The 18624-nt window shown below is 42.0% G+C and overlaps 1 protein-coding gene across 1 annotated transcript; it reads left to right on the plus strand.

The window, feature by feature from the left end:
* Positions 1 to 3437: 3437 nt before the first annotated feature.
* Positions 3438 to 18400, plus strand: LOC118417835. Its single transcript, XM_035823585.1, has 19 exons — positions 3438 to 3534; positions 4331 to 4527; positions 5153 to 5305; positions 5581 to 5718; positions 6477 to 6723; positions 7206 to 7321; positions 7708 to 7878; positions 8001 to 8096; positions 8627 to 8809; positions 9248 to 9372; positions 9500 to 9544; positions 9788 to 9897; positions 10386 to 10492; positions 14826 to 15019; positions 15176 to 15322; positions 15774 to 15876; positions 16064 to 16143; positions 16851 to 17002; positions 17499 to 18400. The coding sequence occupies exons 2-19, from the start codon at positions 4341 to 4343 to the stop codon at positions 17746 to 17748; spliced, it is 2604 nt and encodes an 867-aa protein (XP_035679478.1). The 5' UTR covers positions 3438 to 3534; positions 4331 to 4340; the 3' UTR covers positions 17749 to 18400.
* The last annotated feature ends 224 nt before the right edge of the window (positions 18401 to 18624 follow it).

An 18624-nucleotide genomic window follows, 5' to 3' on the forward strand; every position in this document is an offset into this window, starting at 1 on the left:
TTGGAATTCCCACCCGAATGTGGCACGAATTTTACAATTTCTTCATTCCGGTTGGTCCTGTTTGATTCCTGCTGATTCGGTTTCCGTGTGTAGGTCGTATAAAATGTAATGGTCAGCCACAAGAATGGGCCCGAGCATTTTGGTGTGTACAATCATAAAGTAGTTAGAATGCTCAGAACACACTTCGAATGTCTGGGAATAGTCCAGAGCCCGGATTTTCATTTAGACGACATTTCGTCTCAATCTACCTTAATGGGACAACGGTGTAAGAACGATTCAGCTAACCTTGAACTTGGTTACTGTCAAAACTGCGTTTTTTGCTGTCCATAATGTCATTTCCATTGTAGATGATAAAATAACGGGATAATGTGCGACTCTGACGTAAGTGGACCTCAATTCGTTATCGTTTGTGGTCTATTCAATGTGTTCGTCAGAGTCCCACACTAATTTTGACTAATTTTTGCTTCCGTGCGTTATGGAGTTTCTTGGTTATCCAAAGAAGGGTTAGATATGGCGAAACCCCGTATTAGTATACGTAACAACAACAACATGGAAACAACACTTCAAACATCCGTACAATCGTACTTTTAACGTATGGAAGCAAAAATTAGTCAGGCACAAAACGTGTTGGCATAGTTTCGTTAAAAAGACTCAAGCAGCCACAAATGGCAATCTAAACGGCTGTTTAGATTTTTCAAACCCAGACAATGTTGAAAAAACGGGGCATAAAGGATCTTGTAAATGCATCGACATTTTTTCTAAATAGCTATATCGTTTAGCATTTTTTATTTCAGAAATAGCTTATATCAGGAGGTTACATTAAAAAAATGTGTGGTGATATTAATATAACCATTCAGAAAATGGCTATTAAGATAAGATGAAATAAAAATGCTTGACAATTGAAACAGAATTCCTTCGGTTTGCAATCGTCAGCGCGCCTAAGCTAAAAAAATGAAATGTTGCAAGAAAAAGAACGAACAAGTATTTCTTCTAAAATGTAAAAAATGTACCTACCTACTTGAAGTAACTTGAAATGATTCTGAAATAGCTCCAAAGACATTTATTCGTCAGTTTACCATTAGACGTTAAAGATTTTCTTCAAAAGTTCACCGGTGCGCGTTGGGTTTACAAGTCCTTTCTGGTCAACAATTTCCATGCCATGTGCGGTCTAAACAACGGCCTTGTTACATAAAGGTTACGGTCCTTCGGGATTGACGTTTAAAACGTTCGGCCCTGTGTTTGAGGAAAACCACGCACGCGTCTGGCAAGATAAACAGCCGACTATAATTACCGATCACAGTAGGGTGACACCCAGGTGTAAGATGACTCAAACGTACAATCTTTACGTAGCTTGTTTAGTCCTTTACGTAACTTTAAACAATTCTTTACCTACCTTTACATATGGATTTCATATCTTATAGGCTATGGGATAGTTTCTCGGTTATTTGATACTGATACAAACTTGTACACGAGGGTTTAGGAATTATCTTTTGATGTGCAGTCTTTTAGAAAAACTCGTGCATAAGGCTGGCTGTCTAAACCAGCAATTTCGGCCACATGCACAGGGTATCATCATCATTATCATTAGCGATAATTAGTCTAGCAGAAGAATGATCTTATCTCACACAGCTGGCAAGTCTCAAACATCAACAATTTCAAGACTTCAAATGTTTTGCGATCGAGGTTGTCATGGCGTTCTTCAAATTAGGTCCCACACACGAGACAGACGCCGTTATTACTGTTGTAATATGTGTTTTTCGAAAATACCGTCGGAAGACTAGAGAAGGATTAATTCAGTTAATTACTGATGATGAGGCGTGTATACGCACGTACATGTACTTACTGAATAGTATGACGCCACGCGCAAAAATGGCTAAACAAATAACATATTTATTTCAGCTATTCGAGCAGAAGGCTTTAGGACATGAAAGTTCACCTCTGTTGGTAAAGGTGCATTCTCACTGCACTTGCGTCAAGTTGGCGTCACTGCGGGGTTCACTCACTGCGTCACTTTTTTGTTATTTTCTCCTTTTTTTATAATTCAGATATTGTGTAATACGTAAACGTATCACTTAGAAGACGACAAAATACGCAAAAAAGAAAGAAATTTCGTTCTTTGTCTCTGAAATTCGTTGAGTATCTTTCAAACCCCGCAGTGACGCAAGTGTGACGCAAGTGCAGTAAGAGTGCACCTTAAGACAAGTATCTCACTGAAGTTGGCGACCTCGCTTGACAAAGCACTCAGCGAATTTCGTCGATAAAAACAAATCTTTTACGCTTTGTGTGTTTTTTTAAACCTTTTTTGTGATACCTGCACTTGTACATGATATTGATATTATGAAGTCAAGGTTATCGCAAATCCGATTTAGGTCGTAGCGATCGCAAACGTACCGCAGTCTAGTGTCAAATCACGAAGACTAAATCTCAGCATTTAAAAGAATATCGACTTATCATTTGGACGGATTTCTTTGACAGACATTGTGAGACGTGTTTTTTTCGATCGCTTCTTATATAGACACGTTTCTCTGATGCAGATAGTCTATCATGATGACGTCAACGAAAACTTGAAGATGATAGCCTTCGAATCGCTGTGACGTACATTTGTAAATGTCAACCCCGATGGTAACACAACGGTCACATTTAGGTTTGACCGCGTTTTTTGTGCGAGCAAAAAATAAAAGTGTAAGTCCTAGCGAGAAATTCTGCATTTTCAGATAAAAAAATTCCATTTCTTATCAGTGGACAATCCGTGGTAAGTGCCGTCAGCCACATGTCGACTGCAGTGTAGAAGTTAATCGCCAGGAGGCATCAGTAAAACACGTCAAACCACTTCATTCATTATCTTTGCTCGTTTAACTGGATAGAACTAGTTATTCAACTGTAATGCAAATCAAGTAGACAGATATGTTAGCGTTTAACTTTTCAGGTATGTGAATGAAGTTAGTAATACTGTTTTGAAGTCGTAATGAACACAAAGCAATGTTGTTTGATTGTAATTCAAGTTTCAGAGATCACAATACATGTAACGTTACATCAAGGTGAACTATTGCCCCTCCCCATTTTAACACCATGACACCCACGTTTGAGCAATGTGTGTATAGGAATCACCCCTCCCATAGAATGCCGTTATAGAAAAACAACAAGCATTTTGTATGTACGGATCGTGTAGCTATGCTCCAGTACATTTTATCTCTTAAAATGAGTAAACTTTCAACTTGGGCGTGACAGGAGTAAACATCATGAAGTTGAGATCTATGCACGATTGTCTTCCAGTCACTCTCCATGTAAACAATAGCCAGTGTTGTCTGTGTGCCTGAGCTATTCCCAGCCGGGGACACGACCCGTGACTGCCATATGTAGTCTACAATCAGTACCTGTTGACTAAGACTACACAACTTCAACAGTCAGTGCATATTGTATCCCGTATACGTAAAACGTCGAATCAGACAGACAGTACAAGACGCCCAGTGTACTTGTGCTACCAGGTGTGGGTTTGCTGAGACGACACTGTCAACAGGGAAGCCATTACGCCAGGTAAGTTTTCAGTGGCTTGTCCGATCGTCTACTACTGGCATGCATGCGTAAATACATAGACAACAATGTCAACAAACGTATTCATCTGTTGTAACAGTACTCGTGTTTTCATGACTGCTGAACGTAGCTTATGATTACAGTGATTTGGTGATTTTAGTCTGTTAAAGGTCAAATAGTATGGGCTTTGAGTTAGAAGAAGGTATATTCATGCATGCGTGTCATGAAATGCATGCCCTGGGGCATGCTTGATCACCCATTGTTGTTCAGAGACAGGTTCGCATGCATTGATCACACATGCATATGGAACCTTCCAATATGTTGGAAACATGGACAATATATCGTCTACATTTCTGCGCTCGGTTATTCCGCTATGAAAGGCCACAATAGTTCCGAAACACAATCCTAACCGACATTCAAATTAACCGAGGGCAGACAACGACTTCATGTCGAGTCCTGAGGAATAGACCGACCCGTGCGCCCCCCCCCCCCCGTCCCGCCACTCCGTCAACCATAGCAATGCAAGATAAAGACATGGAAAATCGAAATATTTCACGGACATGCAGTCCACCTTGTGCAGACACTCTTTCATTGGTCGAACATTCAAAAGCCATGCAGCCACTGATTGTACTGCAGATTGCGATGTACAACCGGGATAGGTTTACCTCGGAGGTACCGATTTTTCCTCTGGCCCATGGACTATACAGTTTATGTAGTAGTTTTGTAGAAGTCTTGCTCCACATTATTGTTTTGGGGACGTTAAATATTGTTCTCCATCATTTGGTTTTCCCTTTTACAGGTCAGAGAGGATGGATAGGCAACGTATTGAGGCGTTCTTTGTGATTCTACTACTTTTCGTTGTCTTTGCTTGCGGTCAGCGAAGTGCAAGATCGACAGGGGGCACCACTGCCCCGCCAGCCCAGTTCATTGTCCTGCAGGCCGAACGTGGCCGTGAAGGATATCTCACAAGTCCCGGGTTTCCAGAGAACTATCCAAGTAAGGGCATTTCTAATATGCTACCATTTTAGGAAATGCCATAAGAAGCAATTTCGTTAGCTCAGAACTTAACTTCACGCTCAGATGGAATTAGCGAAGTGATGTATGATTATAGCAATTCTGTAATTATCCATAGCTCAGCAGATACCGAGATCGCATTAAAAGATTGTCTTTTCGAATTCATAACTTTTGTTTCGGTTGTTTGATGATATTGTAAAAACATAGAGCTTGTCAACAATCACTTAAATTATTGACGTCAGAGAACACCACCGTCGATTTATAATGTATCTTATTTTTTCCAACAATTGATCCTATTCATGAACAACGTTGTCTGGTTGTGTGACCCATGTCACTCTGGCTCTAAATACTAACAATGCACTAAGAAGTAACATTAATCATTTATGAAAACGTTCACCGTTCCAAACACGCGCATGTGCAGTGATAGAAATTATGGGTAACATGTCAAAGGTGAATGCCCCTGAGACGTAAACAAATAATGTCTTGACATTATTATGCAAATCTAGACAATGATCGAGACGAGTATTGTTTACAAGTCAGTGGCCTTTACTTGCGGATGCGCATTCGGAACAGCGAAAACGCTCATTGATGACAATTTCCGTTACAGATAGGACGAATATAAAGTGGAGGATTGAAGCTGGTAATGGTGATGCGGTGCACTTGGCGTTCGACCATTTTGATCTGGAAAGGCGCCAGGTACTGAAACGGAACTGTAGCTGGGACTTTGTCGCGGTGTACGACCATAACAACAATTTGAAAGGTAGGCTCTTTCAGATCACTCCACATTTACGATTCAAAGTTGATTTCATGTTTTATAAAACCCACAAACCATATAGACTTTACCTTAAACTGTGGAGTGGATCTTGATTTACTATGAAATTAGTTATCACTTGTGTTTCATTTGATTTCACTTACTGTACCATGTATTTAAGTGTATCATAGTACTTCCGTTGATGTACTATAATTGTTTACTATCATTGCTGTTTTGAATTATCATAGAACTGCAAAATTAAATATTTTCTTTCATTTCTTCAGATAAGTTCTGTGGGAAGGTGCTACCCCCAGAGGTAGAATCCAGCTCCACCGTCTTGTCTGTAGCTTTTGTGTCAGATGCTACTGTATCAAGGTCTGGCTTCTCTGCAAGATACTGGGCTAGCGATGCACCGGCATTAGGTAAAGGATTTTCATCCAATGATATACTCTGTTGTTGTAAGATCTTGTCAGTGATTCGAGTTTATGGGTGACATCGGGACATGCATAATTTTTGTCCATTTTCCAAATTTAAAGGAAAGTCTGCAACTAGAAGATGTGAAAGAAAGCACGCTCACATCAGTTTTTTGGGTTCCCTGGGGATATTACCGATATAGGATATCACCTACATAGTACAATCAGCTTGGTGTGAGTGGTTCAGAATATGGTCGTATGGCCGCATTTGGAGCAAATTGCTGTCGTATTGAGGTCGTCTGAGTTAGCACCGAATGGCAACCGCTCCAGACCCTTGCTTCTCGCTGTTTAGCCCCTGGCCGCAAAGAGAGAGTAGTCGGCCCATCCAGTTATGCATGTAATGTATCTTTTACAGTCTTCAATAGTGTTGGATTGCTGCTTCCCCTTATTCCATCATTCTGAAAATGCCGTCTTGCACGATGATAACATGACTGGTGCGCATTCAATAAGCTAGTCTTTCAATTCCACTGGTATTAATTGGATTTGTTTGGATATGTAATGTCTGTATATTCGTATACACATATTTTATTAATATAGCTAAATTTAATTTTATTTATAAAACATCTGTATACGAATATGCACATGTTTAATAAACATAACATAGCTTTCTTGTTTATAGATTTGCATCTATCGCACTGCAGTAGACCCAATTATGGGGCATGAAAATACAATTTACTTTAGTTAACTGTTGTGCCATCATTCTTCAGAAATAATGCCTGCCGGCGCCATGGGAAGTGTCAACTTTGTTCCTTTCGACGTCCCCGATGAGTTTTATAACTATTGTAAAGACCTGGACTTCGACTCGGTTGCGATCCCCAACTTCTATGGCCACGGAAGTGTTTCGGAGATCCTGACGTCACGGCAATGGCAGGAGATGACGACTGTTGACCGTTCGTGCCATCCGCAAATCCAGCCATTTCTATGTTCACTCTTGATGCCTCGGTATACAACAAGGTAACTTAAAAGCAGGTCTAAGCTTCGACCTTAGTGTACACTCCTGGTTGAACTAATAGATAAAGATAGATGTATGTGTTCAATGGTGGGACCGGATAGTAACTTTTCACGAATGAAAAGGCATGATGGTATATAGTTACAGATATTAGATTGGCATGTTACGAAATACCTTTTCGTAAAAGCTCAGTCGATCACTCACTCACTCACTCGCTCACTCGCTCACTCGCTCACTCGCTCGCTCACTCGCTCACCCACTCACTCACTCACTCACTCACTCACTCACTCACCCACTGATTCGCTCGCTCGCTCACTCACTAGCTACTCACCCACCCACTCACTTGCTCCCTCAGTCAATCAGAAAGTTCTTCTTCGTCAATCAGAAAGGCATTGAACATAATAGAATTTGAAAGCAGCAAATGTTCCAGTTCAAATACATCAGAAACCTACATTGCGAAGACTAAACCTTTGCATCCTTATATTAGAAATGAACTGCCCTGTCAGTCATGGTGCAGAGAGGTAAAGTCGTCATGCTCATCAACAGACATCGACTGTGAGAGTCTTCCTATCACTGGATGCGTCAACTTGGAACCTCCCGAAGGTATAGTGAAAGCAACGGAACACACGTATCTGAAACTGATCAACTTGAAAGACTTACGTCGTTCTTTGTGTAGTCTGATACCAGTATAGCAGTTTGTGTAGTAGTTGTCTTCTGTAGTCCGTGCTCGAGGCAGTAGTTAGTCTTTTCTATTTGGTGCTCGAGGCAGCAGCAGCATCAGCAGTAGTAGTAGTATTGGTGGGGGTGGTAGTAGAAGTAGTAGTAGTAGTATAGTAGAAGAAGTAGTTGTAGTAATTATAATGATCTATAGCAGTAGTGTTTTCTATTTGGTGCTCGAGGCAAGTGTCAGTCAAAACAATAACACTTTTAAAAGAATATTGTGCATGAGTACCAACGATGGTAACATCGATATTTGCATTCTACTTCAGATTGCTACTACGGTAATGGAGAAAACTACAGAGGCGTGGGAACTCTACCGGAGGGAAGCGGGAAGACGTGCCTTAATTGGACTAATGTGCTTGAGCCATTGTTTGGACAATTCAAGTCCCACTTGGACTGGGTTGATAAGCGTGAGAACTACTGCCGAAATTTAGGGCTGGGTCAGTATTCTTCCCCCTTTCTTGAAATTCTATACTTTTTAAACCGTGTGTTTTTATAGTTACCTTTTAAAATGCATTATTTTTTTACTGTCTGTTTGATTTTGCCTGTCTGTGTTTTACAGGCTTTTTTTATCAAGAACCCTTCTGTTTTGTGAGAACCGTCTTTGATGGCGAAGAATACCCACTCCCAACGCCATGTGGTTTGAAGCCTTGCGATGGTAAGTTTTTCGTCCTTCCTGTCCACATACAGGGCTATGATAAGGCTAGAAACATTTGTCCGAAGTGTTTAGTCCAAAATTACTCGGAGCAGTGTTCATTAGTTTTTGCTAATCTGGTGAGTTCTTTACTTTAGAGTCCATTCCAAGACACCATGAGGGTTTTTAGGCGCAAAAAGCGACCCCTTACGATTGGACTTCCGGAATTCCCAACAAAGTGTGCGTTACTTTCAACACTTTTATATCATAGGAAAACATCTGGGTAGAAGGTAAAAAATGGTTTGGGTGCCCAAAATTACTTTGCTACTTTTCTATTATCGAAAGAAGGCTCACCCTGGGGGTTACCGCTAACGCGTAGCGAACCCTTCGGTAACCGCAAAAAGCGACCCCTTACGATTGGACTTCCAGAATTCCCAACGTCGAATTAGTGACGATTTTCCTTCAACTTTGACATATAACTTCCATTGCAATACGCTGTACATACGCATATTCACATTGAACTACTACTAGCCTTATTCTCACGTCTTTTCCAGTTCCTGGCTGCGGACTTCCCCCTGTTGTGGAATCTGGGAGCAGAAGTCCGGTGCAAAATTTCTACAGGGTAGGAGAGAGCGTCTCCATCAGCTGTGATGTAGGCTACGTCATAGAGGATGACGACATGTCGATAACATGTGCAGGAGATGGAACATGGAACAAGGAATATCTACGGTGTACTGGTGAGTTTGTCTTTAGTAGTATAGTTTATGAGTTTCTAACATGGATCCTACGTTACCATTTCCCCCGATCAATTAGATATACAGCACGAGGGAAGTATTAGAAACAGTTACATGACAGAATCTACCTCGACATGACTTCCATACGGTCCACACGAATTAGTGACTTTGACAAGTAACCTGTTTCTTCAGTTAAATGCTCTAATGTTGTTTCTTATCTACCAGTTCATTCTATTGATGCTAAGGTAGATATCAACTATTGTTTCGCTTCAATACTTAATGCTTTAATTTGCTATAAATTTACATGTCTCTGATAGAAAGTATATATAGGTCATAGGTTATTTTGAAAAGCAATTTCTTGAATTGCAACTCTCTATAATTACGTACACAGTATAACTTGTGAAGGACCCATAACGAACTCTTCTGCCGTTTACTATGCAGTTGACCACAGGCTGCAGCTTGCCAATACTCTGCTTGCTTCAGAACGGTACTCCCCACAGCTGGCACCCAGTCGGAATCAGGTCAACGTGATCTTCGAAGCTGCAGTGGTGGAGATAATCGACGCTGTAAGTGCGACATCTAGCGTTCCCTCTTCGTATTGCAGTTGCCACAGTTCATGACAAGGACGTTATGCTATGTGCAATTTGCGATGCTTTTACTATGAGATGTTTTAACATTTTTCTGCTGTTTCAGGACGAAAAGAACGAGAACATGTTCGCATCGATCGCTTTCAGGCTGGTAAGTGTTTTGGCTGTTTTACACTTTAACTTCTTTGCTTTGACACAGTCTTATTCATATATTATCAAAATGTATAAAAGTAAAGAAAAATAATAAGTGAGGCAAATGCGACATAGTGTATAAACAATGCTTTCGCAAAATGTTGCTCTCGTCATATAGCCTTTTCATGGTAACATGAAATGTGTCACACAGTACCTATTGTGAATGTTGTTAACGTTGTTAACTGTTTTGCGTTTCTTCTAGCGATGGAGGGACAACCGTCTTTTTTGGACCCCCACCAAGTACGGTGGAGTCTCTGAGCTTGTTGTGACCACGAAGGATGTGTGGATCCCCAAAGTCTTTCTACAACGAAAGTGAATATCCGTCTTTTCTCTCATTACAGACACATGATTTGAATACTAGTAATTTGCTCCATAGATTTTTTCATTGAGACAAAAAAACAATGCTTGATGGTAAAAAAATACGGGTCTTAGTGGCAAATGTGCAAATGTTGACACACGGGCGGAACCAAATCCATAGGTGTTTTTGGCACCTTTAGACAGATTAGCCGTGAGGCTCAGTGGGCGTCACTCCACCGTCATGGGGGCAGGGGCAGAGCGAGTATCGAACTCGGGTCCTACTGACTCCGATTCCAACGCTCTAGTCGTTGCGCTACACTGTCACCATGCTTATTGATGCCACCAGGAAAAATAGTCTCTTCTTGACCCAGGTTTCATTCATAAATTTCACGATTGATAAAACGTATGTCCATAGCTGTACTTTGGCTGCTTAAATCTCTTAAGTCTCTGATAACGAGAAAGATCTAAAACATTACCAACAATGACTATGTTGATTACTACAGCGGCGACGCTAAATTCAGTGACTTCCCCGATGCTCCCGTGACAGTCAGCAGTGATGGGCTAGTGGAGTGGGACATCATTGATCTACTCACGACAACATGCGATCTCGGTAAGTTCTCTCAAATAAGAATTGTTGTCTGAAAGCGAATAACTATGTGTAACTGCGTAGCGAGTATATGGTCACGCTTGATACGTAAATTGTTCATGCTTACAAGGCACATACATATACATCATGTCATGTACATAGTATTACGCACATGCTTGATACGAATACGTACAAGGTTCTTCATTACACAACTAGGATGTATGTACAATCAGCAGGCGACGTTTTGATTACCGCCTGCCACCCCTCTGACGGCAATACTAACTGGTTCTATCCTAAACTGCAGAAGAGAGGTCAGAGGTCAGCTCTTCGGGAAGCCACCCTTCCAAGGTCTCAGCGGTAACCAGCCTTTTTTTCATCTCAAACTCATAAACTGTGGACTCATCTCTGTCTCAAAACTTACTGAGGCATGTTTGAGTCTAGTCTTTGCCTTCACATGTGTAGACCTGTTGGTAAAAGCTGAAATTGAATGTCTGGTTTGCCGGGAGAAGCTTGAAGGGGAGGGCGGCCCGCCATAGCGCTAGTGCCGTGAGTACGACTAGTCAGTTTACTATTCTTTGCTCGTCCTAGTTGCGAGCTTTTGAAATTTCCTGTCTTGTACATAGTGTGTATATTTGATCGTGTATTTTTGCTTAATTGTTGACTTAGATACGCACCTTAGATACGCTTTTTTTTCAATGAACTGCTGGAAGCTTGCTTCCATAGTATTGATATGCAAATTAAGTCAGTGGGCAATAGATCTAGATTTACATGTGTGTAACAAGTTACTGTACCCCAGAGTCCATACCAACACCTGGATTTTAGCCACGCTAGCCTGGACTTAGCCAAGGAAGTTGCAATATGAAGTTTTTGGTACTGGTTGTGCACTTTTGTCTGTTACTTCTCGCCGGAGACATCTGCCCGAATCCCGGCCCTCAGCATCAGCTGACCGTGGCGACAACAAACGTACGAAGCCTCAACCCAAATTCAGACCAAGGCGCTGCAAAACTAAATGAACTGGAACATCATCTGCATAAAGAAAACATTTCTGTCCTTGGACTTACCGAAACTTGGCTTAATGAGTCGATCCAGGACAGTGACATTGACATCTCAGGATTCTCAACTATGTTCAGGAAAGACCGCAGTGGACAGATCGGGGGTGGCGTTGCCTTACTCGTCAGTGATACCCTGGCATGTAAGCACAAACCAGACCTAGAGGCAGGTAGCAGCCAATGGCAAGACCTCTGGATTGAAACATCGATTGCCGGACAGAAACTTCTTATTGCCTGTATCTACAGACCTCCTTCCACCACTGACATTTTCTTTGAACAGTTCGAATGGAGTGTCTCCAGGGCAGCTACTGAAAAGAAACAGATCATCATAACTGGTGACTTTAATTGTCACAACACGGACTGGGGCGGGGCTTTTACCGACAACAACGGACTCTCTTTGGCTGATATTGTTGAAAGGTTTGGACTGTATCAGGCTCAGCACCAGTATACAAGAGTCACACCTACTAGTAATAGTGTCCTTGACCTACTTATTCTTTCCGATCCAGCTAGAATCAATAAGATGTTCATGTTAGCGCCTATTGGCACATCCGACCACTCGGTCGTAGTCTGTCAACTTAACATGTATTTTCCCAACAGCAGTGCCAAAAGGCATATCTGGCAGTATGCCAGAGCAGACTTCGACCGTTTCAGGTCGGAATTAGGCAAAGCGAACTGGTCCTCAGCCATGTCAGGCTACACTAAGAGACTTCCGATGTTCACAAACAATGAACTCAGCTCCATACAGCTGTCGGTAGAGGAGGTCTACAACGTCCTATCTGATCTCCGCATCAACAAAGCTCCCGGTCCAGACTGTATACCCAACCGCCTTCTCAAGGAAGCAGCGCCAGTAATCAGTTCATCCCTCTGCGAGTTATTCAACTTCTCACTCGCGACCGGACGCCTTCCTGCAGAGTGGAAACAGTCTAACATCTCACCAGTCCATAAGAAGGGGGACAAGACAGACCCGTACAACTACAGGCCCATTGCCCTGCTGCCTACGGTCGTCAAAGTCCTGGAGAGACTGGTGCACAACAGACTTTACACGTACCTCATGGACAACGGCTTACTCAACCCTAAACAATCTGGCTTCAAGAAGGGTGACGGGACTGTACTACAATTACTACGTTTACTTGATGACTGGGCAAAGTCCATAGATGACCCAAATGTTGCTTGTACCGCCGCGGTATTCCTGGACGTGCGACGCGCTTTCGACAGTGTATGGCACGACGGCCTTATCTACAAACTGTCGCGATACGGAGTCCAAGGCCCGCTCTCCAACTGGTTCTCCGACTACTTATCGGGTCGGAAACAACGTGTGATTATCAACGGCGTGGGATCTTCATGGGGGTCTACAACAGCTGGCGTCCCACAGGGAAGCATTCTTGGACCGTTGCTGTTCTTGATCTACCTGAACGACATTCAAGAGCTTCCCTGCAAATCCAGCATAAACTGTTTCGCTGATGACACCTCACTGTATAACTCTGGACGCACGGCCTTCGAGGTCGCCAACACAACCAATGCCGACTTGCGCCTCGTCTCCAACTGGTTCCACGACTGGGGGCTCCAGTTACACCCCGACAAGTGTAAGGTCATGTGCATTAAGGCACTCCAAAGCAAAGTCAAACTACCCCCCATTTACTTAGCAGGTGAGCTCGTTGAAGAGGTGACCTGTTACACCCACCTAGGGCTTACGTTACACTTCTCACTACGCTGGAAGGAACACGCAGAAGTGGTCTCCAGCAAGTCAAAGAAAGTCCTAGGACTGCTTAGCAAACTCCAAAGTAAGCTTCCTCGTGAAGCCATGGAGACTGCCTACAACACCCTCGTGCGCACGAAGCTAGAATATGCTTCCATCCTTTTAAGCAACATCGGTACCACTGCCAGCAAGTCTCTTGAACAAGTTCAGTATCATGCGGGACGTCTTGTCTCAGGTGCGATGGTGCGCACACCATATGCCAAATTACTGGACGAACTAGAGTGGGATACCCTCGCAGCCAGGAGAGATCACAACAGACTACTGATTATGTACAAACTGACATCAGGTTCTGTTCCACCTCATCTCCAGCCGTTAATCCCCACCACTAGGAACAGTCAAAGACAACTAAATGTACGCCTTCGGAACGACACACACTTGCATGTTCCCCACTCCAGAACAAACACATACAAGAATAGCTTTGTCCCGTACACCACTCGTTTGTGGAACAGTCTACCGAAGGAAGTGAAGGAAGCCACCTCCTTTAACCTGTTCAAACGGAAGTGCAGAAACCACATGCTGTCAGCCCGTCATCACCAGAAGTACCGTAGGTTTGGTGAACGCCGCAGCAACATCCTTGCTACCAGACTCCGTCTTGGCTGGTGTCAGCTGAATTCCACGCTGGCCAAGTTCACCATCACCACTCGGAGATGCGCCTGTGGTGCAACATCGGAGACGGTTGCACACTTCCTCCTTCATTGCTCACTGTACACAGCGGCACGACAGTCACTCACAACAGCTGTGCATCGTCTCGTGGAACGTCCCCTCTCCACTACCCTCCTACTCAACGGGTCTCCGGGTCACGACGACAATACAAACAGAAGTCTTTCGACCGCTTTTCATACTTACATCTTGTCAACAAGACGGTTTTAGCTACTTCCAGTCGTTCCCCCTGTACTTTGCTATTTAGATATGCGATGTCGCCCGTGGAAGTTCCAACATTGTTTGTACATAGCCTTTCCTCCAGATGACCTCTGATCTCCGAACTTGTGAACAAACTATTTTTGTGATATGAAGCATTTATGACTCGAATTGTATATTGCAAATAAGATTGTAGACTGATTTTAGATTAACATGTTAGATATGTTGTTAGTTTTTGATTATGCCATTGTTGTGCAGCGTCATGATTTGTATTGTATATGTATGTATGTGGTCACGACATCAGCATATGCTGCCTATGTGTCCACATTGTATTGCCCTTGTTGCAATTTGAATAAATAAATAAATAAACTGCAGACCTAGGTGTCGCTGCTGGCAATGCGGTGCCAAACGTAAACAATCGTCATGCGTCAATGTCTTGTCATACATACGAGAATGATAATAGTCAATGAATATTGTCCGGCTACAATGGATAAGATAGTTAACATTATTTGGTATATAAACACTGCGGTCCAAAACTTGACACACTATAGATCCTGGTTGATATAGAAATTTGTCATCCTATGATTCTCCAACGAGATGAAATTATTGATAATCAGCTAGATTATTCACATTGATAAATAGACACATAAGGAGAGGGGAGGATTACTGATACTGAGATGCATATGTTTTACAGAGCCGGCATTGTTTCCTTTTGACACCATGGAGTGCCCTGTGTGCCTGGGAGCGAACACTCGTGTGGAAAGGTTTCACTGCCCGAAAAGGAATGACAACAGAAATGCTACTGAACACAATACTCACATAGAAAATTTCATGGCATGTGGGGAAGAGTCTGTGGACGTGGCGGACCAGTGGAACGCGCGATGGACGGTATGTGTTGTTCATCGATACCTAAAACAAGGTTTTGTTCCACTTTCATCAGGTAGTACTTGATAACATTATGATTATCAGCTTTGTAAGCATCGTTACAAAATAGGAATTGTCAGATGAAGAAGACTCAATTTCCTTTTTTTTATTCTCTACTAGATTGCTGTGAACGAGGGCGTATTTGGTAGTGGTTGCATCAACATGAAGTTTGACCGCATCCCAACGTTCCACTTCTGTACCACGCTGTTCCCTGTCATCATTCTGTCTCTGCTCATGTGCATCACCTTCGTGCTGCCCATTGAAAAGGTGCGTTGAAATCAAACAAACAAACAAACAAACAAACAAACAAACAAACAAACAAACAAACAAACAAACAAACAAACAATTAAACAAACGGACGACCTAGCGGGAGCTGAATACCAACGGAATTATAATGTGTATTACCTGGCTTGTTGTCATAACCACTCTCTCTCTCTCCAAGCAGAGGTTCGGTTCCAACTGCTGTTTTGACGTGTTTAGAGATTTGGCTCCGGCTGTTCTGCTTGGAGAATAGTCAGGCCTAGATGAGAGAAATTTTGTTCTACATGTTCTGACCACAAGATGTAACGAGATTATAAAGCCAATGTTCCCATTTACGATGTGTGGATTTTACTCCTCCTCAAGTTTTGATGTATTAAGTACAACAAAACATGTACACGTATCTTCAATTTTGCTAGAGTTCTATAGATGTATAATTATGCAACCATGTTTTCGATAGGGAGATCGTCTATCCTTCGGGATGACGATCCTGTTGTCCATGGTGGTGTCTCTGGTTTTCATTACGGAGGTACTGCCGGCCAAGGGCTCCATGCCTGCAGTAGGTAAGAGCTGCGACTTGCTTACGGTTCCAAATTTAAACAGAATCGTTTCAATAGTCAAAATATTACCTTATATGTCTGATGATGAAAGAATATCCAACGAATTTGTGTATTTGTATTGCAACGCCTTCGAAAATAGAAATGTGGCATGCAACTATGGCAAAATGATTGTACTTGTTCCATCTCATAGCGCTGCTGATCGTGGTGTACATGTGCATGATGGGATTTTTCCTGATCGTGACCGTGATAGTCATCAGGATCAGCTCAAAGGTGAGACTCATCAGTACAACCAGGATGGATTGGCCAATCTTTAACCCGCATTGGATATCGCTCAGGAGGATGACGTACTATTTGTCTATCTTAGCATGAAAGCTCTTCTGTGTTGGTATGATTTTTTCATTGTCATTCAACACAAGCATTTTTGCGACGAATAAGTGACTGAAAATTCGAGGTAAAAAAAAGTTTGTGTTGAATGACAGGAGAAAACATCAAAATATTGTAAATCTACTGCAAAAGCCACGGTTGACGGATTTTGATGCCTAAGCATGCCCGTGTCAGTTTTAATAGGCTATATGATGACATTGTTACTGTCTTGCCGTTGTGGTGTTTATAGTGATAAAACACTTCGTTTGCTACAAAGCCACCTAGTGAAAAATTCTAACATTGTGGTGCTTATAGTTTTGTCATATGCAATGCACATATGTCTGAACAATCTACCTAGTCATATAAAGTTACATGTGATTGTATATTATTGCATATAACCAAGCAGAATGATACACGATAATCTGTATGAGGGATATTGATATGTAATTATTGTATTAATACACACACACACACACAGACACACGCAAACATGCATAAACACAAACAAACAAACAAACAAGCAAGCAAACACACACGCATGCTCGTCGATGTTGAAGAAATAAAGACGGACTCGCTTTTTATGTTCAATAAAGGATAAGTTTTGTTCTCTGCAGGATAAAGACCTCCCTCCCATCTTGAAGAAGGTGTTTCTCCGGTATGTCGCCCGCCTGGTGCTCCTGGGGGACCTGACCAAGCCAACACAAGGTCACACTGTCCTGAAAGTGGACGACTTTGAGATGGCGAAAGGAATGATGGGAAATGACAGGTAGGCTTGGTCGCCATCTTGTCGCCATCTTGACACAACATGACGAGAGTACCACTATGATAGCTTTACTCCTTTTTGTTCATGTCTATAAGTTAAAAAAAGGTATGTGGTTTGCATTGGCTATATTACTGTTATGTTTTTCAACATATTATCCTAATGGCCATTGACAGTACGTACAAAAACATAAAATTAACGAAGTCTTGAGTTGTTTTGGGATGGACAAGATGAATCATTGTTGCGACTCTAGTATAATCCAAATACCTTTCATGCTGACATTCCAGTAATGTCACTTTATTTGTCTGTACACTTGTGCATTAATATTATCGTTCAATTTTTAGCTTGCGTTCCTTTTCTAGAGGCCTCTTTGCCCCAATATGTCCATGCCACATACCTAAAAGAAAGTTAATGTTTTCACGTGTGTATAAAGCGAACATTCTCACGTATTAGAAAAAGAAATCCTTCAATGCAAAGCTTTATATTCTCTTATTGCCATTAGTAAATCATCCCAAGCCGAGCCAAACCACCTTCTTGAAGTCTTGCTGTCTCTCAAGGAGTCCGTCAACAATCTCAGCAATGCCGTCGAGACATTCGGAACCTCTAAACCGTCCGAGGCGACGGAAGACGAGCCTGCCAAGACGGACTACTCCAAGCTTGCCAGGGTCCTGGACCGTCTGTGTCTCATCTTGTATGTGTGCGGATTGATCATTTCGATTCCCATTGTGAGGTTTTCGGCTGACAACAACTAAAGTTACCCACTGCACTTAGGGGCACCGGTGCGGCACTGCGGGGTTCGTTCACTGCGGCACTGTTTTGCTATTTTCGTTGACTTTTTTATAAATTGTGATATTGCATAATACGTAAACGTATGACTTAGAAGACTATAGAATACACAAAATGTATGTAAATTCGTCCTGTATCTCTGAAGTTCGTTGAGTAATCTCTCGAACCTCGCAGTACCACACCGGTGCCCCAAGTGCAGTGAGATACCACCTTAATGGTGGCGTAGCTTCTACCTGGCTCCACCTAGTTCGCAAACTGTACTCCTCAGCTAGCAAGCTCATCTAGAATGTTATCTCTGTATTTGGACATCTTTAACATGGAGCCTGATCGAGCCGAATAGAGGCTACGTTTGATATAGAGAGGTTTAGAATTCCAAACTGATTTTAATCTAGAAGTAACCATGTTTAGAAAATTTAATTTTTTTTTATTATTACGGATAATTGGGATAGTGTGCAAATCCATTGGTGAAACTAACGGTGTAGCGTAGATCTAACGTCATTCAGATCAGTTTATATTTTAATATCTTCAAGAATTTTTGATATTTACATCGGTTTGCAACATTTACAACAGTTTGTACCATAAAGACAAAAAGGGTAACATTAAAACATTTTGTAACATATTTCAATTGCATCAAGGCCGTATAGATCATTTAAAACGGGTTGAGTTTGTAACATTTAGAAACTTTTGTAACATCTAAAGAATCTTTAATTGTATTAGTCGTGACATCAAGACAGTTTGTAATATCTACAGCGGTTTTCGTCATTTTTACCATTCAAACGTTTCTAACATTTAGGTCAAGTAATGTGTTGAAATAAATAGAATAGTAACATTTTGAGACAGAT

This window comes from Branchiostoma floridae, chromosome 6 (genome assembly GCF_000003815.2).
Source record: "Branchiostoma floridae strain S238N-H82 chromosome 6, Bfl_VNyyK, whole genome shotgun sequence".
In the NCBI taxonomy this organism is placed as follows: Eukaryota; Metazoa; Chordata; class Leptocardii; order Amphioxiformes; family Branchiostomatidae; genus Branchiostoma; species Branchiostoma floridae.